The 21,690-nt window shown below is 39.3% G+C and overlaps 1 protein-coding gene across 1 annotated transcript; it reads right to left on the bottom strand.

The window, feature by feature from the left end:
- Positions 1-4,063: 4,063 nt before the first annotated feature.
- On the bottom strand, positions 4,064-20,881 carry LOC6565306 (protein lozenge). Its single transcript, XM_032738235.2, is given in 6 exon segments — positions 4,064-5,312; positions 11,867-12,151; positions 13,364-13,477; positions 17,727-17,748; positions 17,750-17,967; positions 20,461-20,881. Coding segments are annotated over 6 exon segments (1,983 nt in total). The 5' UTR covers positions 20,783-20,881; the 3' UTR covers positions 4,064-4,290.
- Between the last annotated feature and the right edge of the window lie 809 nt (positions 20,882-21,690).

Below are 21,690 nucleotides of genomic sequence, written 5' to 3'. Positions count from 1 at the left end.
TCACAAAAAGAGACAGTGAGAGCGAGAGGGAGAGAGAGAGAGAGAGAGAGAGAGGGAGAGAGAGAGACTCTACTTCTGGCACTCACGTAGGCTGGCAGGTTTTTTGTTACTACAACTGATCATCAGCAACGAACTCTTTAAATTTGGGAAATTCTGACTGCGTTTTGAAATATGCATGCAAATGTGAATAACAAATAAATATGTATATTGGGATATGCCCCACAAGCAATCAGTTAATATTGACATGAACACATCTAGAAACACGTTATTTTATATATCATTAGGAAAGGGTTTTTTTTGCACTTTATCGCGTTTACTATTTTCTATAGTAGACTTGTCTTGTTGGGTTGGGTATTTTGATTGTATAATATGTATGCAAATGCAAATACAAGCGAATTTCAATAGGTAAACAGCTGACCCTATAACTGATGTATCTTCATATATATATATATATATATTTCTTTATTTGATCAGCATTAACTATAGTTGTAACTTTGTCATTTCTCTATTCATCTTCAGGATCAGAGTGTAGTTCTTCGTGGGGTCTACTATCCTAAACTGAAAGTCATTTTACTCAACTGATAAGGTTTATTATATCATCATCAGACTGCCACGCACACACACACACACACACACACATATCCTCTCTCTTTTTATTGTATCTCTTTCGAGTCGCTCTCTTTTATTCAGCGCAAGCTCACTTTAATTGTGTGTGAGTTGAGAGCGCTCTCTTTTGGTGGGTGGCGACGCGTTGCTCGCTGTGGATGTGTTTTTCTGTGGGTGTTGAAAGATGTTTGTTGTGCTTTTTGTCCGCATAATTGTGGGTGGAGCCAGCCGTTTATTTGTTTAGTTGTTTGTGCTGCGTTGCCTTTGTTTGGCCACCATCCATCCAGCCAGCCAGCCAGCCAGCCGCAATTTATATTCGCTTTTATGTTCATTTGTTAAATGCACGCAGAGTACGCACACCGTACGAACTTCATATAAACTTCGTTGTGGGCTTATTTAGTCGATTGTGGAAGCATTTAGTAGTAGCGTCCAGTTCCAGTTCCAGTTCCAGTTTCACTCACAGATTGTGTGCTGCACTTACCACACTCACCGTACACCAGAGCGAGATGGCACACTTGTTTTTGTGTCTCATTATATTTTGGTTTGCTCGGTGTCTTTACATATACTTTTTTTTACACATATATGTATATATACTGTATGTATGCACAAGGTGTACAGCAACTATATAAATATATATATTTATACATATATACGCCCTTAAATATCGAAAGACGTGCCGAAAAAGTTATATTCAATTTTATTAAACTTTATTTTAATGAAGTTTTAAAGACTTATTCTTACTATTTGACAGCAGTTACAAATATGCTTAAGCAATAATAAGTATGAAATATGTTAATAAATAATAAATATACAAATATTTGTATTTTATTTTAATATTATTTTCAGCAATTCGCATTCATCTTGTGACAAATTATGTTTCACATATTTCAACTACGCACAAAAGTAAAGGTAAACAAAATTGTTAAATACCTGAGAATAACAATTGCAGTGTACAATATGTTTTTCAATTTTTGAGCTAAATCCAACTGGGCAATGAACACAAAAGAGATATTTAGTAATATTTACCATTTGCTTTCCTGTTCTGTTCAATTCAGGATATTTAAACACAGGCAAACTGCTCCTATAACCTGAAACTAATAAGGTGAATGTGGATTGTGTGTCATTTGTGCCTGCTGCAGCCTTGTATATATTTTACCATAAGGATAGATGATCTAGTTGCGATTTGTGTTCAATGTGCTGACAGGACCACCCGGCTGGGGGGGAACATACATACATACATACTTATATATACGTGAACAATACAGTAGCTGGCAATGGGACCGCACAAGCTACGCTCTCCGACTGACTGACTGACTAACTGACTGATGGACTGACGGACGGACTGACTGGCTGATAGAGTGACTGACTGACTGACTGACGTTGTTGATGTAGTCCGAGCTAAAGTTAATTAGCCCAGCAAAAACAATAACCTAGTGCTGAACTGAACACTAGACCACGCAACTCTGTGCTTTGGTAATTCAAGTCGCTCATCATAAACTGCTGACAAAGTTCTATGTTGCTGATGCTGCTGTTGTTGCTGCTGCTGCTGCTGCTGTTGTTGTTGTTGTTGGTGTTGCCACCGCAAGCTGATTGAATGTACATGTGAGCGATGAAAATTAAGATCAGCCCAGATGAGTTACGGTACACGTTCTGCAATAAATAGTCTACCCGAAGATGGAGCACAGACGCGACACTTGGAGGCGGCCCGAAGGGGCATGTGTGTGTGTCGTCGGGCTTCTTGTTGTCATCATCCGTTCTGTCGGTTTTGGGGGCGCATGCTTCGATTGTGGATCACCGATCGTCAAGCGTCGAGCATCGAGCATCGAGCGTCGGCGTCTTTAACGCTCGGCTTACTTGAAACATCGTACAATCGAACATCTCTATAATTAACCTGTACACAATGAAGTTCGTCCATATTATGAACTCCTGTCAAGTGGAGTAATAACTCAGATATACGATTTCGTTCATTCATTTTGTGTCTGGTTTTCCTTATACACAAGTTAAGAGAGCGCACATAAATTGAGATATTCCTGTACACAGTTATTTCTTTATATTGTTATTTATATATATATATATATATATATATTCAAAAATGGTGGTGAATATCATGTTTTTCATATGCACTTCAAAGCCAGTCTTATTTAATTTTGATAATACTTATATATACAAATTAAAAGAGGGTACATAAATAGATATATACCTGTACTTGATCTACTTGGAATGAATACCTGTATAATTGGAATTTATATATAATATAGTTATTTTCACTATAGGCAAGTCGGACTGTAGTTGTATTGGCAGCTGGCAGGCGGCAAGACTGACTAGATTTGGCTTCTCGCACTGGCTAGAGTTACCACAGTTTCTCAATTCGATACTGGAAAAGGGCTAGGTGTAGGGGTAGGGGGGAGGGGGGGGGTGTGCATTGCATAGTTTTGCAATTTAACAATTGACTGCAGTTCAGCTTTTGTTGTTGTTGCTATTGCCGCTGTTGTTGTTGTTGTTGCTGTTGTTGTTGATGCTGTTGAAGTCAAGCAAACAACAGAGAAATGTTGGCACCTTAGACCATTGAGTAAAGAAGGGTCTCGGGGGTTAGGTGTAACTGCGGCGGGGTGTTCAATTTATTTATGCCAGGCAGAAAACCGCAAAAGCTTTGCACGATCCACGAGATCCACGAGAAACACATCGAAGATGTAGTCGGAGTCGGAGTCGGAGTCGGAGTCGGAGCTCAGCCATCCAGACAATTGCAGATGGTAGTCCAAATCTAACTAGGCGAGAGAGATTTGGAGAGCTGGATTCTTCTTCTTTGTGGTGTGGTTTAATGTTGTTGCTGCAATGCCTTGGATCATAATTTAATTACACACACTTTTCATTCCAAATTCATAATTTTTGCAATTGTTAATGTTGTTGTTGTTATTTTTAATATATGCGCATAATTAACTGTTGTTGTTGCCAATGTTGCCACCATTTTTGATGTATTTTACCTGCTGTTCCCTTTGCATTTCATTCGCGTGTGGTTAACTTTTTTGCATAATATTTTACATCGCATAGCTCGTTTTTATTTTTTTTTTAAGTAATTTTATTTATGTACACACATATACGAACAACATATGTACATATTTACATATCTACAAAATGAGCTAGACTTTTGTTTTGTTTGGTTTTTCTTTCTTCGACGATGTTGCCAAATAACTCGATGAAATATTTTTAAATAAATAACTTTATTAATAGTCTTCATTCATCTTCCATATAACGCTTTTGATCTTCGGATTCAAACAAAATAACAAAAATAGCGACACACTTAATACAATAATGCATTCTAATCTAGACTTAGGATCTATTAAAAAAAAAAAAAAAAATAGAAATACATTTATTTTATATGTTAAATACATATGTATACTTATTCTAACATTCAGTGTACTATATATAAATAAGAGATAAGCGATTAATGTCAAAAATTTAAATACATATACATACATGTGCTACACATAATGGGTATTATTTACAGTCCACTTCCTTATAGGCATTATAAGTTATAAGTTATGATGGAAAAAAAAAAAAAACAAATCATAAAATAATAATGTTTCTTAAAAGTGATTTAATTTAGATGAGGCAAGAAATATGTGTTTATCTTGTTGCTGTTGGTGATATTTCCGCCTAGTTGCAGTTGTGTTTCAGTTCTATGGGTCAATAGGGGCGCCACACTTGTGTCATATCGCCCACATCCTCCTCCCTCGCCGCCTCGCTGCTTACATCACTCTGATGCTGCTGCTGCTGCTGTTGCTGTTGCTGCTGCTGCTGTTGTTGTTGTTGTTGTTGTACCTCAAGTTGGCGCTGAGCTTCGTGTTGATGCTGGTGATGATGATGATGATGCAAGTGATAGTTGTGTGCAGCACCTTCCGCCGCCTGCTCGGCAATGGCGACCGCTGCCTGCTGCTGCTCCTGCTGCTGGTCTTGCCCCATTGGTATGCCACCAGTGCCAGCGCCCAATCCAATCTCAATGCTGGAACGACTGTTGGCCAGCGAACTGATGGTCAATTGCTGATCTGTGGACAGGTACTGTTCCAGCTTCTCGCTGCTGTGCAGATGCAGATGTATCTGATTCTGGTTGACAGTCGAATACAGCTGCGGATACAGCACCACTGGCGGCGGTGGCGGTGGTGCTCCACCGTGTCCACCAGCACCACCATATTGGGCGGCCGTTGCCGAACAGCTGCCATACTGATAGTTATTATAGCCATTCGACCAGGCCGTCGCCGCATTGTTGTATGCCGTCGGTGGTGGTGGTGGTGCACCGTAGCTGGCGTTAAGCGATTCCAGATCCGATTTGCAGCCGGCGCCCCCATAGCTACCTGCTGTCTGATACGGATCCGCGGAGAAGCCATGCATCTCCGGCAGCACCGTGGACAAATGATAATTGCCAGCGTCCAATGTGGTTGTATCGTAGCCACCCATTGTGCTACCATAATGATTCATCGCTGTCGCATTGCCCACTGCCACCGGTGCGGCAGCTGGCGGTGGAGGTGGTGGCGGTAGCGCAACCTGATGTTGCAAGTGGTGCGCATGATGATGATGCCCATGCGAATGCGAGTGAGAGTGACTGTGACCGGAGTGTGCATGATGATAGGGTACACCAACGCCCATGCCAACTGGATAGGCACCGCTGCTGGTCGAGCCTGTCCATTCGGCGGCGCCTATCAGATCCGTTTCTGCGAATTAATGAACAAATAGAAAAAATGCAAGCGTTTCAGAGATGGGTTAGAGCATCAGTTCCATTTACATACGTTTAAATGCTATAGTCTATAGACAAAAAGCCAATTAACAAGCCACTCACAGCCCGCACACCCATCCAGCAAATGCCGCCCACTTGTCACAAACATACACGGGCTACTGGCAGAACGGATAATTGAAAAATAATTTCATATATGCGAGCGAGATTCACGTGTGTGTGCACCGCCCAAACCACTCAAACCACCCAAATTCCACGGCTTGGCAAGGGGTTAACAAATTGCCAAAGCAAAAGAAAATTCCAAGGCATGCCACCGTGCAACGATAACAACAGCGGGGCGTCGGCGTTCTCCCATAGACCATTCTCCCACCAACCCTCTCGTCTGCCCATCACCAATGTTTGACACAATGTCGCTCGCATATTTTGACTAATTATGTAAGTCAGCGTACCCAGAAACTGAGAAAAGTTCCAACACTCAAGCACCCCCAGATGACAAGGAGAGCAGCGCCAAGAATCCCGTTTAATTAATCAAATTTATTAAAAGCAATACGTAAAGAAAATGAGGCGCCAGGTAAAACGAGAACACAACTCATTACGCGAATAATATACTATAAATACACTGAAAGAAAATCACATCAAGTCAGTAGAAAAAAACTGTATGAAATGCATATCATCAAGTTGTGCAAATGATCTCAATTAGAGACTAGATATAGTATAAAAGTTCTCGGGTAACATATGAAGATCAAATTTATATAATTTGATATCGAATTTCAGATTTCCGTAATATCGATACAAAGTCATACTTTCGAACACATAGACATTTACAGTCTAAGTTGGCTGGAATAAACCTTGATTAATTGTAGTCATTTCAATGGGATCGTATCAGGAATACAGAATTTGTTGAGGAGATTGTTTAATTCTATTAATTCAACGATGTGTACGAATTGTAGATACCCAGTATGCAATACTTAACCTATCTTCAGTAAAGTATTGGATACAGGCTATCTCATATTCGAGCTCTTTCTCCCTCTCGACTTGTTATATTCTTTCTGGCCCGATATTCAGTACAAAAACTGAGAAAGGAATTGAATCCTAAGTCGTTTTTATTAATATGAATTCTTGATATGATCTGGGATTAGATTAATAATTATGTAATATTCTGAGCAACTGTTATCAATTGATAATAGTTTACGTGACTTTATAATAGAGAAATACCTTTACCTTTAAATAAATAAATGAGGTGCATATAATAAAACAATCTGATGCGCTCCAATCTTTTTTTTTTGTCCACGGCAATTCGCTGACCAATTTTGGTTATCATACCCGTTTCTTTGGGCCCTACCTAACCACTTAATGAGAGGGTTGGGCCGAGGGGGGAGGGGCAAATTGCATGTAAGCAACTTTTCACCCGGCACTTATCACATTTTAATGTTTCAATTAAGGCGCAAATTGCATTGCAACAGCAATAGCAAAGCTGCAACCACGCCGAGTAGTAATCACAAAATACACAACTACCGCAACTTAGCGAGGATGCAATGAAGTGAGACCGCCAGGATGAAAGCAAACCGGGCGTATAATGGCCCTAAGGGCAAGCAAGCGATGTATGTATATAAGTATATATATATATATATTTATATATGAATGCATGTATGTATTTATGTAGCTGGTTAGGGCACAATTTGCATACTCTCGGTCCGGCACGTGGAGTTATTTGCCAAAGCGAATACAATCCAAAGCTAATGACAATGGTAGGGTTGGGTCGGTATAGTGCCTGCCATAAGTTTACGTCTAGATAATGGCCTCTCATTAATGTCACTTACATTGACTATAATTAAAGGCTTTGTTGCGTATACGCAATGTACATTTTCTCGGACAGAAAATACATTGCATAACTAATGTAGGTGCGTAACTTTTCATCTGTTCAAATGCATTTAGTATACAGTGCATACGCATATGTTTCATACAAAGCTACTTTCAACTTCAATTAAGTTGATTTAATATTCTAATTGAGACTGTTAACGGTACTTCAATTCACTCTTATGAAAATTGCTTTGTGGTAATAATTTGAAACCAATATGAATTTTTGCCAATATGAAATGTTAAATTTTTAAATGGTTAATTACAATATGAAATAGTAATAGTATAAATAAGAGAGGAAGGCAGAGAAGTAGAAGCTGATTTATGTTTTTGATAAGACGGATATGTATCTCAATTGAAAATAGTAGAACATTTTATAATTGATTTATGAAATTTGGCTTCTGAATTTAGCTCAACAGTTGAATGAGGAAACTATAATAGGTCTATCCTTCGACAGCGTTTTTCTCTCCGTGTATAACATTTACAAAACTGGAATGCTTCATAAAATATTGTTGGAATTTATTAATCAGTGATTTAAATTTAAATTAGCATCCTACTGTAAAAGCTAATGTAAAAACTGAATCTGCTTTGTTGGAAGTATCGAAAGGGTTGGGGAAGTGCTGCAAGAGGAGCGGAAGGAAAAGTAGGGGAAGCGGAGTAAATTTGCTGAGCAATTAACAAAATTAGCATATCTTCACACACAAACACTCGCACACACACACACACAAACACTCGCACACACACACTTATACACACAGCCAGAGACTGGCCGGATATCTTCGATTTTCGCTGGCCATATCCCATATCCGCTTGGCGTGCGATCAAGCGTAAGGAAGAGCATGTAGAAGAGGTACATACAATGTATGCATGTATGTATGTATGTATGTATATATGTTTGTATATATAAGTATTGTACAGTGCGCATCTAAACTAATCGAAACGAGCTTGTCTGCAACCAGAAACCACAGCTGGCCAATAATCGCCGTCAGCAGGGCATTGGGCATTGAGCACAAGTTGCTGCTCAGCCCCAAATCGTCATCGACCCCATTCCCCACTTCCCACTCCCCATTCCTCGTTCCTCGTTCATCGTTCATCGTTCCTCACACCCCATACTCAATTGCCATATGCCTCATTCCAGGTTCTCACAGCTTTTGCGTTGCCGTCGCCATCTTGGGGCTCATTAAGGACTGGTGTTGCAGCAGCAGTACCCGATACCGTTGTCTCGGCTGCTTGTTGTACCAACAACTGCCAGAGTAATGTTAATTAAAGTACATACCTCTGCCTCTGCCTTTGCCTCTGCCACTGCCTCTACCTCTGCTCACTGCTTAGCCTTTGCTTTTGTATTTTTTTTTCGGGCTTGCAAAATGGCGGACGGTGAAAAAAAAGAAAATAGTAACAACAACAACAACAACAACAACATCATCATCATCATCATCGTTGTAAACAGCAAACGGCACGAAACGGAAGTGAGTTTGCGGTTTCGGTTTGGCTTTGCGTTTGCGTTTGGGGTTTGGGGTTTGGGTTTGGGTTTTGGTGGCGGACCAACTTGGCCACAGTTGGCGTTTTATGGGCCAAAAAGATTTCATTTCAATGTACAATGGTTGACATTGTTGTTATTGTTATTGTTGTTGCTTTTTTAAATTTTTTTTTTGCGTTTGCAGTGACTGCTGCTGCTGCTGCTGCTGTCGCTGTTGCTGTTCATACATATTTTTGGATGCATCTTGCAGCTTGCAGCATTTGGTTGGTGCCGTAGCAACAGCTGCGCAACCGCATTGGGATTGATTTGTGGCTTTTTGGGCTCACAGACTACGTAAAAAGTTTGACAAAAGTGCTCCCTTCCCTTAACTTCCCCTTCCTCTTCCCCTCACCCACCGTAACAGGTGTGGAACTACATATTGCACAAGTTCTCAAAAAACACAAAAAAAGCTTCCTTGAATAAAATTAAATGAATGCAATGTGTGCAAACACGAACGCAACAGTAACATGCCAAATATTGCCACATTTTAAGGCACACACACATGAAGGTGTTACCCATTCTGTTTAGCAATCAACTCTTGAAGAATTCCACATTTCATTTTATTAAGTAAATAATTGTTCACTTAATAAAATGTATAATAAAACAAACTGAAGCTTAGAGATTTGCAATATCCGCCGTTTCCCAAATCTCTAGCTATGTATTTATATATTAGCATAACAACTTCGAGCGAGAACGTATTATACGGTCAAATGAAGGCAACATTCTCAAGAAATTTTCATTAAATGCTATTGCCTTTCACTTTTATCTCAGTAACAAAATATTTATATTAAAATTCAATGTGAATATACACTTGGCTGAAGTCTTCCTTTAATTTTTTTCTTTCTTAGTTACTTCCTTTCTAAGTTACTACCTTTCTAAGTTCTTCCTTTCGAAGCTCTTTCTTTTTCTAAGTTCTTCAATCTATCAAATACAAATAATATTTAGATATATATATATATAGCATATTCAAGAGGTGTCCCTGAATTCCACTTTCGCTGTTGGTTCAATATGCAACTTGGTCTACCACTATAATTACCGACTGTATGACACTAATACAGATTGGTAGCTTGACTTCTTGGAATTTCCGAACGATTTCCGCTGAAAAAAGCGCTATGTTTTTTAGCGCGGCTCATATTTTGTGTAAATTAACAATCGAAGCGCCACATTTAAATATTTATGTCTTGGACTTTTTAAACAGTAACAAGCAAAAAATTATACATTTATATGTGTATACGTATTTGTATATGTATATAAAGAAGCGCAGTGCTGGCCACACGCACGCTCTGCGATTTAGAGTCTAATACGTTTGGGGCATTTCCGGTTTGGACTTATTTTAGAAACCAAACATACAGCTAAAAAAAAAAAACCAATTCGATTGCACTGCCAAACGCCACTAAATTGTGTGCGTTGTTGCTATTGCTTTCGACGACAACGATATCGACGATGTGTCATTTTATTAACAACATATATTAATATGCATTGTATTTTGTATTTTGTGTTTCGTATTTGGGCAGTTCGATGAGCCTCAGCTTCTGCCTCAGCCTCAGCCTCTGCTTTTGCTTTTGCGGCAGTAACGCAATGAGACAACGAAAAATGCAAAATTCATAAATTAATTAGCATAAGCGACGCTTAGTCGCTTAGCGGTATCACTGTGTTTTTTTTTTTTTTTTTTTTTTTGCTCAGTTTCGTCTAGTTTCAACAGTGACCAAACAACAACGCGCTGACTCACGATACAGTGAGTCAGTCCCATTCCCATACCCACAACCAGTGCTTCAGCTTCAGTTTTAGCTTAAGCTTGTTCTTGAGCCAGTTTACAGCTTGAATTTCAGTTCCTCAAATTGCGTTAAGCGAAAATTTGTTGGCTTCTTAACAAAGTCTTTTTATGCCTATTTTTAGCTGTTAATTAAAGGGCAACAGTCGGCAGACTCCGACTACAACATGCTTAAGCCTACAAACAGGGTATGGCCTAGTTGAGCACACTTATTAGGTTTTTTTTCTTCATAATTTTCTATGCTTGAAGAAGATCTTATAAAAATAAAGTTAGAGCTTACCATATCTATGGAAACAAAGCTAGAGTCTTTCATATATGCGAAGAAACCTACTTCGATTTGCTAATCTTATCTTTATCTAGATTCAACGATATTTTATTAAAAAATCAACTCTTTTAGATTTTTGTCTAAACTTATTGCAAGTATTGGGCCTACTTGATAGTTGATATTGAATCGATAAACTTGCGAAACTGAAGCCGCGGAGTACGCGTGCTCCCTCTAAAAAAATAAGGAGCGGCGAGAGCCTAACGACAACAATGATTAACGTCAATGGCACTGAACTATTTTTAAGCTTCGTTGAAGAAAATAAATAAATTAGCGGCCCAATGTTAAAATATATAAGTAATAAATACTAAAAATAAATCGAGACTCTCAGATTGAGATGCGGCAACGGCCAACGTTCATTAACTCAATTAAAACATTTTAGGCCGTCTAGTGCCAGTTGAATCGAATCAAATCGAATCGAACCCATGTTTTTTAACCATTACATGCAGTAAGGCACTCTTTGTAAGTGCTTCCAAAATCGATCGTAATTCCAATTATTGTTCAATTAATCTGTGCATTAATTTAGATCTGTAGAGAGCCCCAAAAATCAATGGTAATATTTTAGTTTTTTTTATATAAAAATAAACTAATAATTTTATATATAAAAAATCATTTTGTGGACCCATCGAACATTTAACTTTTCTTCAACGTCATTGGCTCTAAATGAGATGTACTTTTAAAAGTGAGCAAATTCTTTTGCATTCCTTCTATTATTGATATTGTTGACTTTCTTAATATCTCAATTTAAGATATAGAATAAGAATCGCGAGTACCGAGGCAATCATGAAGTGTATGCTTAATTTTGATTAATTCTCATCTGTAACTCTCACCAAAGTCTGCATGGTTGTTATGTCTGCATTATCTGGTAGTCATTTAATAAGCACCCACCAAAAAGGCTTCTATAAATAAACACGCACACAGAAGCAAAGACGCTCAACATTAATACTCATTGCTTCATTAAGATGCGAGATTGTTGAGAGGGAGAAAGAGAGAGAGAAATGGAGTGAACTAGATTGGATTGGAAAGAGTTCTTGGAGTGTGTAGTGCAGTTTGATTTGGGTATCTTACCTTGAATTTGTGGCGCATTGGGTTTGTAGCCCTGGCAATCCGAATTTATTGTACTATTCGACGATGAGTAATTGCTGCTCAACTGTTGAGCAATACTAGCGTTTGTGGTTAACGCATTGCTGGCCGATGCAACCGACACAGCAGCAGCCGCCGCTGCCGTCGTGGCTGCCGCAACCTTTGCGGACCGACGTAGATTTTCGAGCTCGCGAAGTGTTTTTTGGTAACCGTCAATGAATGGTGGCTGGCCCACAGTCAGGGCTCGATATTGGGGACCGCCGGGTGGGCCTGCAAATAGTTTAGAGTATTGTTTTTTTGGCGGCTATAGTCAAGGAGTCCTTATGGATTTATAATTCTTCTCAAACAATTGCTGATAACTTATCTTGTGACAATGTATCTACGTGCAGCGTCTACGCATCAACTATGTGTTTCTGTCGCTCTAAAAGTAATGCATTCTTAGACTAGTACGTCAAGATAGGTCAATTCCTGTCGGACAATTTAGACAGTCCTTGCCCCAAATGAATACACAACCCTCTTGTTAAATGTCTGTTCATATATTCGTTCCACAGATACTCTGCTGATCATCTGTAGCGATCACAAACTCAAGGTAAACTCAAACTGCAGCATATTTTAAATGTATATATGGACTACATATATGTATGTATACCGGCATACATATATAGATATGTACATATGTAAATAAACACGTATGTAGATTAAGTATTGCAGTGAAGACATAAAAATGCATAAGCGTAAAAAAAAATTGATAAAAATAAAGAAAAAATTAATTCATACTCGTATATGCATTACACAAAGTAAAAAAACACTCAATACGACAACGTTGCCGCCTTTGCAAAAAGGTTTTCTTTGAAAACCGCAAAATTTTCAGAAACCGTAGGAAGCAATGCAATTCAGTTCAGTTGAGTTGAGTTGTGTTGAGTTGAGCTCAATATGTACGTCCGTCTGGCAGCATGTCCGTCGGTGTGTTGGTCGGTGTGTTCGGGCAAACCGGCTGCACTTTTCAAACACCTTTCCTAAAAGACCCCGCTCAACAAAATGGCCGAAGTCTGTCACACGATCTGCACTGCAATTTTCAAGTCAATCTAACGAAAATATTGTGAAAGAGATCCTCTGCTCTGATGTTGTGCACACCATCCGCCAAGGGGATTATGAATGATTACCATTGTGTGCAATTGGCCTATACGGCTTAGCCATTTACATCAATTAGACACTTGCTTAATGCGGCCTAAGTGTCGTTGCCTAGTTCTCAGCTCTCAGTTCTCAGTTCTCAGCTCTCAGTTCTCAGTTACCAATTCCCAGTGCCCAGTTACCATATTGGCCACATGGCGCAACCTAAAACTCAGCGGGTGGCGCTCGTATTTCTTTAGATACACCTCGTATTTGGTGTACTGAAGAGTGTTGTTCATTGTTAAATAAAGTGTTGCTTGTGTGTATGTTGTTTAGTGTTTATTATGGCTTTTGGTATTAGTGGCTACTTACTTGTTTTGGAGCGCGGCTCCCTTGGACCGTCAACGGTCACTTTGATGGCTTTGGCATAGGTGGCAACCTGTGGTGGGCTTGTTGCAACGGTAATTGTCAGTGTAAAGCTCTTACCTGCAACAACAAGAAACAAAGAGGTCCAGAAAAAAGAGTATTAAACGTCTTTTGTTGATTTATACGACAACAAATTGGCTACCGAATCAATATTTAGCTCCTCCTCCTCTCTTAACAACAAAACCATACATTACTTCAAGCGTCTCTTTGCTACCCTTTTCACACCGAAGGTATTCGGTCTGCTCACACAACTTGAAGGTGTAACTGGACTATAAATAGTATACATAATGGATATAATCCATATATATATATATATATATAAATTATAAATGCAAAGAGCTAGAATGCTGTAGTTTCGCTTTGGAAAAGGATTTTTGCAAACCGTTTTACGCAACTTTTCGAATTTGGAAATCAATTGAGATTGCATACAAATAATTGGCTAAAATATGTTTTATTTTCCAAGTGTATCTATGCTTCGGTTAGCACATAAAAAACAAGAACATTTTAGTTTTTAACGGCGCAGTTTATTTGAACTTGTGGCATAAATTTTGTTGATCCTTCCTTGATGGTTGCCTCTAAGTGTTTACAGCCGCTAAAAATACAGCCATAAAAATGTTGAAACCTGTCCGCTGGGCAACAATGTCCTGTTTGAATGGGCTTGACCATGTTTACACTATTTATGCTCAGGTCGGACGGTTGAATGTTCGTTTGGTTACTGCCATAATAAGTTTATCGACTTGCAAACCACAGGCGTAAATCGATTATCGGGTGCGAGGAAGCTGGGTCATCTGACGACTGACTATTGCAGTTGCCGTGCTAATTGCTGTTGCCAACTATCTCCCACTAGGTTTTCATTTTGGCTGCTCTAGAAAGGGGAAAGAAGAAAGTCAGGCTAAAAACCATGGCCAGAACTGAATTGAAACCGCAGAACTTCAGTTGCATTCAGAGTGACACCCAACCCAGTCTAATAGATACCTGAGAGGTACATTGTTGGAAATAACATTTGGAATTTAATTAAGGACAGATGATAAAACAAATAAAGTAACTGCACATGAAGTGATAGATAGAAGGAGTTGACTCAAATTGGAAAAAAAAGCTGTAACTGTATTGCTGAAAGTTCATTAACCCAGCAATTTGTTAAGAGTTGCCTCAAACTTTTCACAATACATATGTATGAGCATATAGATGATCTTTAAATTGTGCTCATCAGTTAGAAAGCGTTTGTCCTCAACACAACGTGTCTATGCTACATACACAGAGATGTAGCTGCCTCCATTTGCTGACCCCTGTGCCCCCTGTCATTTAGACGTATTGGCGTGCTACGTGGTCGTTGACTATGGCTTCAAATGTCTTCATTACCCTGGGCCGAGCTTGCGTTTGAAAGTCAAATCTATCGAAATAAGAAGTCAAATTAATCAAAGTGCTACACAACTGAACAACAAAAAAAAAAATACAAAAAAAAAATAAACAAAACGAAACGAAATGAAATCTCCAAAACTCAAAAGCGAATAACCAAAAACGTCTTAAAGATACTCCTAGACATTTTGGTTTCATCTCTTTGGCAGTCATTATTCAATAGAGGCACTGTTGTGTTACCTGGAACACGCTGGGAGCAGGGCAAAATGAGGGGAAACTAGAGCAACATGCTCCCAACAATCAACCATTTGTATATACAGGTTATGGTATATATAAATATATAAATATATATAAATATATATATATATATATATATATATATATATATATATATATATAGTTACAAAAATAACAAGAGAAGTCTTTTGTTGTAATGATAAAATATCGTACTACTTACGAGTACTAAAGACTCAATGTAAATGATAATACAGAATAATAATAATAATGAGCAGCAGTCGTACTCCCGGTTCCAATCTCAATACGATAACAACAACAACAACAACAGCAACAACAACAACAAAGCATGCAATCTAAATTAGTCATCAGCTTCAACCGCATTTGAACAATGGGCACTCAAATAACAACTTCGACTTGATCTTCGATGCCGACTCCGACGACTCCGATGCCGATGCCGATGCCGACTCCGTCATTGACTTCGGGTTCGACTCCGCCTCCTAACGCTGGTAATCGCATTTGTAATCGGAGTCGGAGTAATTGACGAGTAACGACGATCGATTTAAAAATAGAGCCATTGAGCTTTGCTTCAATAAGCTATATTTCTATTTAAGTCAACATATTCCAGCTATTTTCAACTTTCAGAATGTTTGAATTAATTTCAATTGCTGCCGAAAAGTTTAGTGCTTTGTAAAAATGTACAAATTTGTATACAAATTGATTAATTTTGATATCTCTACCAGTCAACTGGTAGTAACAAATAATAAGAGACATCACTTAAGTGATAGACTCGACTCTGAGTCGCATAATACAGCCAACCATCAAACTGTGCCAATTTCTGCCAACCCTTATCTAAATCAAAATGCCACAGATAATATCACTTATGCAATGTTGAGGCAAAACTTTGACGACTTATAAATGTTTGTGGCGCGTGCCACTCATTTGTCTTGTTTGTTTGCTTGTTTGTTTTAAAGTGGAGCAGGAATCATTTAATCCTTTTGTTGAAAGATTCAAGTCCTTTGATATGATTAGAGTCGAGCTGGTCGAGCTGATGATAGGCAATATACCGATTGCGAGATTTGGATCTATATGACCTCTCTCACTCGACCATTCGCTGTTAGCATTTAAAATCCCAATCAAGCATCATTTAAAGCAAACGCGTGACATTTCCAGGCATGAATCCAACAACGCCCACAAAATGGAAAAAGAGGCAGGATTAAAAAAATGAACAAGAAAAGCATAAAAAAGTCACATACATATAGAAATATATAGCGTTTGTTTTGCTGGTGGAAATGAGCTTTGTCATTTAATCAGAAAACGCCACATGATGTCCAGGCCTGCAATTTACTTTGACTGGAGTCGCTCTTGCGAAGGGGGTGGGATTTGGGGAGTCTGTTGGGCACTTGGCGTTGTGCAGCATGGCTATTAACTGTACAACACTGGCGCTGTCGTTGACAATTTGGTCAGTGCTTATATTCTTACGTCATTAGCTTGTTATTTGCATCCCTGGTGATTGTTGTTGTTGGTGTCGTTTGCGTTGTTGTCGTTGCTCTGCTGCTGTTGCTGCTGTTGCCGCTGCTGGAGCAGTAATTATTTGCTGGCCTTTTGCGGCACGAGCCGCCAATTTGCAGGCATGCCACACGGCCAGACTGGCAGGCAGGCAGGCAAGCAGGCAGGCAACAGTTGCAGCTAATTAGCCAACTGCTGCTGCAAATTCTATGCAATATATAAATATATATATATATGTGTATATGAATGACCAGGGGGCAGGGCCAAGTGCGCATATCCCATATTAACGGTGGGTTCAGGTTCAAATCGATTATACTATTGACTGTGGCATAAGACCGAGCCTTGCGTGACGTCTGAGAAACCAGCTAAAGAATAATGCTGATATCTTCTTGAATGTGTGTGTGTGTGTGAGTGTGTGTATGTGTGTGTGTGTATGTGTGTGTGTGTGTGCGTGTGTGCATGTGCAGCAGCAGACCGACTGCAACTGAGCTTCGACTTTCGGGCTGGCTTCGCTAGGTGAGGCGAGGGTTGCCATGCAGCCAAATTATCGGGTTACACTCTTCTTGCCGGATTGCCGTGTTGCATGTTGCCCCTACAGCCAGTGGCAACTGCAGCGGCAGCAGCAGCAACAGCAGCTCCTCTAATATGACGGACCGCTGGCCTTTCATCCTCTTGATGCGTGTTGGGTGTGTGTGTATGGAAAATGATGGCACCAATATACATATGCACATGCACCTATAGGATTCGCATCGGATTTGGCCAATAAATAAAAGACTACATCACTCAATCAAAGCGCTTCCGCTCGCAATAACTTCCGCTCAGAAATGCAACAAAGTGTGAATGAATTGTGATGACTGTGGGAGATGAATGCAAATTGTATGAATTTCCTGAACTTTGCATGCAACTGATTATTCCATTCTTACACATCAAGAGTTTGGCATTTAATATGTTTCCATATAATATGCTAAACTTTTAATAACTGCTTCACATCTTCGAGCTTTTGAAATTAATCCTTTGCTGAGGATTTTGAGATTTTGAAGTTTGTTATGCTATTTGGTCATATTTGAGTAGAGGTATGAACTCAAGAGCCACGATTTGTATGATTAAAGGTGATACAAAAGCATCATATTGATTGATATTGTTGGTATGTTATCAGTTGTGCTCAATATACCAGATAACAAGATCACATCAAGTTTGGAGTGTTACTCACCTCGACCACTGCGTCCCACGAAGGCGCAAATCATTGAACTTGGCCACACCGTTCTTCATTTGGGCGGTGTAGTTGCGCAGCTCGGCGCAGCAGTTCTCATCGTTGCCCGCCCGGATGGTCACATAGGTGCCATCGCCAACGTCCGCCAATGCGACGACCTTAAAGGCCAATGGTAGCGTTTTATTTGAACGCCAGTGGGTGGGCAGGGCGGAGCAGAGAAAGTACGGATTGCTCGTACGCACTGTAAGTTAAAAAAAAAAAAACAAAAATACAAAATTTAAATTCAATCAGTGTTCGCTTTAAATTTATTTAAACTGTGCAAAATATGGTGAATAATTGATAGTTCTATGGCGGCAGTCGGAATCGCAATCATCAATCATTTGCAAAAATATTCAAGTTAAATAATTAACATAATTAATTATGCTTCATAATCAATTAGTGGGTGGCTACACCACACTGGCACCACAGCGCACCCTACCACATCGGCTCCCCTCACGTCGGCCCATCAGCTGTCAGTTGACAGTTCACCTACAGGAGCACGACAACACAACGGATAAACCCTGATGAAGGTCGCCTATCTTCAATATTGCTCGACAGGGGTCAACCAGCTGGAGATTGATTTGCTTATCAAGTGATTTTTCGATAATTTCAATTTTATTATAATTATGGGCGATTAGCCCATCGTCAAGTCACTTCATATCAGAATCATTATAACCTTTGCCGAGAGTAATGTTACTTATATATAGTCTTGAACATCATAGTCACGCGAGTCTGCCTGCGAGTGTGTCTGTCCTCATTTTGTATAGCCATTTCTAACTTGACACATATCCGTTTCTTTTTTGCTTTCGTCACAGGACTCGACATAGGAACAACCGATGTAAAGATGAGTTATAAGTTCTGAGATCGATAGACGTAAACACACATGTAATTCTTTCTGATGCAATATTACTACACAAATGTGCAATATTCGATTCTCAGTCAGTCGTGAAATAGAAAACACATACATTTGTTAACTTAAGGCGTTAGCTCAAGAGGTGGTCTAAAAGGATATGAAATCTTCTATAATCTGCCTAGGAGAACCTTGAGAATATATATACATACTTTATGGAGTCGGATATGTCTCCTACAAATATCTCAACAAAATTATTGTATAAAAATCGACCGATTGTACCTTCATTTTATAGTAGTTCCGTGTTAATTATTAAATACACATATTATTTGAATGTGGCCCGCATATCTTAGTAATCGTAAAAAATAATACATACAAGAATTCATCTCTCGACCGATTTTTCTGATGTTGATGAATATTCAACAAATGTTAAGCATAATACAAGATCTATCTACTCAGTTTACCAATATTTATAAACATCTTTGGAAACTAAGTTGAAAAATTGACGAATGTCAAAGTTTCCTTATCCTTTATCATTGCTTTTGCGTTGCAAATTATAAATTTGTTTTGAGAAAAGGGAGTCTCTCAAAAAAGTCCGTTCATTATAATTATAATTTGAATAATCTTTAGCGTTTTGTACGTCAATACTGAATGAATTTAAGTACGAAACTTTTAGTTATTTTAAGTAACAAATGCTATACAAATGTGTGAAAATTTTTGAAATTTCTCTTGAAAAATTGAAATCTACCCAAAATAATTGCTAAACCTGCCTTCTGGTGTTAATTTTGACTTGTGCGAAACGAGATTGGAACAGAAACACAACCGCGCCACATCCTTCAGATGCGAGAAAGGAAAAAAGGTTAAGGAAAAAGTGCAGGCAAAAGTGCTTCATTCAATAGTTTCCCAAAAAACTGGTTTTAACTGGCTGAGATTGCATTAGCATCAATGGGTCATTGATATGTTAAGGAATATAAATTTCAATTGAAATTTGTGCAGAAGGCGAGGACCAGCCAAAGTAGAAGACGCAACAGGAGAAGAAGCGACTCGTGCGTTAATATCAATAACCGTTGATATCATATTTACGCATAATGCGTATTGGCAGCAGTATCGAATGACTTTGGCAACCAGTTAAAGCCCCAAAAGTGCAGCTGGATGCCTTGGCCAGGCATCCATCCTGTATAATTGACACGAGCTATGTAAATCTGAGCTACTTGTCAACTGAATATGTAAAAGAATACCGAGTTCAGTTGAATTATGTTTGATGAAATCGGTGAACGAAGCTCCAAAGAATCCCAATTTGGGGTTAATACAGCTGGGCAGCTCATGGGCAAAGTTCACAGTTGTGAAATGATCGCAGTCAAAATTGAGTTCTGGAAGTTATTTGAAATAGTGATAAGATGTTTTAAACACTCGCAAAACAGTGCGTTTGCTTGAGATATCTTCGTGAAAAAGAAGTTCTTCATGTTAGAACTTATCTTCGATGGATACTACAGGATATAGTGACCTGATTCTGGCTGATTTAGGCATATGTATGTACTGCTACAACAGTTTATTTAGTTGACCAACAGACAGAGAGAAGGACGTGACTATATCGAATCAGCATCAATATACATATATGCTGGACGGGGTCGCTTGCACACATTTCTCGATAAACTTGTGTTATCCTCTAAGTTTTTATTGAAAAGTAATCATCCTGCATGCAAATGTTTTCAGTTTGAATTGAGAAGATGCATAGGGGGCAACTGTCTGAAGCTTATGGATAAAACTGGATAATCTGTTGCTATGAAATTGTCCTGTGACCAATTTGATGTCGAGGCATCTAAGACACAGCTGCCTGCTGCTCACCCAATTCTCCTGGATACTCCTGTTGTCTTTCGCGCACAAATCTTTCCATCCACAGCAGATCCTGATGCACTGCATTGTTGTTGTTGTTGTTGTTGTTGCTATTGTTTTTGTTGCCGCTGGCACTGTGTGCACTATTGGCGGTGCCATTGCTGGCGCCACCTGTTGGCGAGCTGCTGCCAACACTGGCGCTGCTAGATGGCAGCACCTCGCACATGACCGCAGCCGCTGCCACCGCAGCAGCAGCAACCGCTGTACTGGCGCTCTTATAATCGCCCGGCGACGACCAGCCCGTACCCGTTGGCGATGCTGAAGATGTGACCATGCTGCGATTGCCGGCGATGCAGACGGATGGCACGGCCTGAGCGGCTCCTGTTGATGTTGCCGTCGAGCCCGTATATAGCAAATTGTTTTTGCTGCTGCTGAAAACTGCTGCTGTTGCTGCTGCGGATGTTGCTGTTACTGCTGCTGCTGCTGCTGCTGCGGTGGCTGCCTCTTCGCTGCTCAATTGCAAATGCATTCGGCGCCAATTTGACGGATTGATCTTTTTGTTGTTTTGACTTTGTGCGGGTTGTATTTTTTTTTATATATATTTTTATTTCTTTTTTTTTTTTTTTGTTTCTCAGTGTTTTCAGTGCGTTATCACTGTGAACAACACACGTATCTTGTATGCATATATTTGTTCCTTGTTTTACACGCACACACGCAACCACCAGAGTGGTTCCTGTTTACAAGAAAGATGCCAAAAAATCGTTTATTATTATTACAATCAGACTTATTGCCTACTCTCAGGCGCTGTAACTGTAACTGCAACTGCAACAGTTGCTTTGCTGTTTTTTGTTGCTGTTGTTGCTGCTTCTTTTGTTTTACTTTATTGATTTCTTGCGTTGATGAATCAAAATTAGTCACAAATTAACACTTCTATATTATTCATTTTTTGTTTTTTGTGGAAAACGGTTTTTATTGCTATTGCGACTGTTGTTGCTGTTGCCGTTGCTGTTAAGTTTTGTTGTTTTGTCTTTTTTTTTTGTTGAATTGGGAATAACTCTCGCTTTTTAAATACAGTGGTGAATCAATTTTAAGACGAGCCTTCAATTTCGTGCTTCTTGGAGTCAACGACAACAACATTGACAGTGTTTTGAAAACAAAGTCAATGCATTAATTTGGTTTGCCGCCGTTGGTTGATTGTTATTTTGGCAACGTTTCATGTGTTTAATGCTTTCGCAGAAATAC

This window comes from Drosophila grimshawi, unplaced genomic scaffold, assembly GCF_018153295.1.
Source record: "Drosophila grimshawi isolate 15287-2541.00 unplaced genomic scaffold, ASM1815329v1 contig_848, whole genome shotgun sequence".
Taxonomy (NCBI): domain Eukaryota; kingdom Metazoa; phylum Arthropoda; class Insecta; order Diptera; family Drosophilidae; genus Drosophila; species Drosophila grimshawi.
Note: the sequence above shows the minus strand (reverse complement) of the source record. Positions and strands in the feature narration are given on the sequence as shown.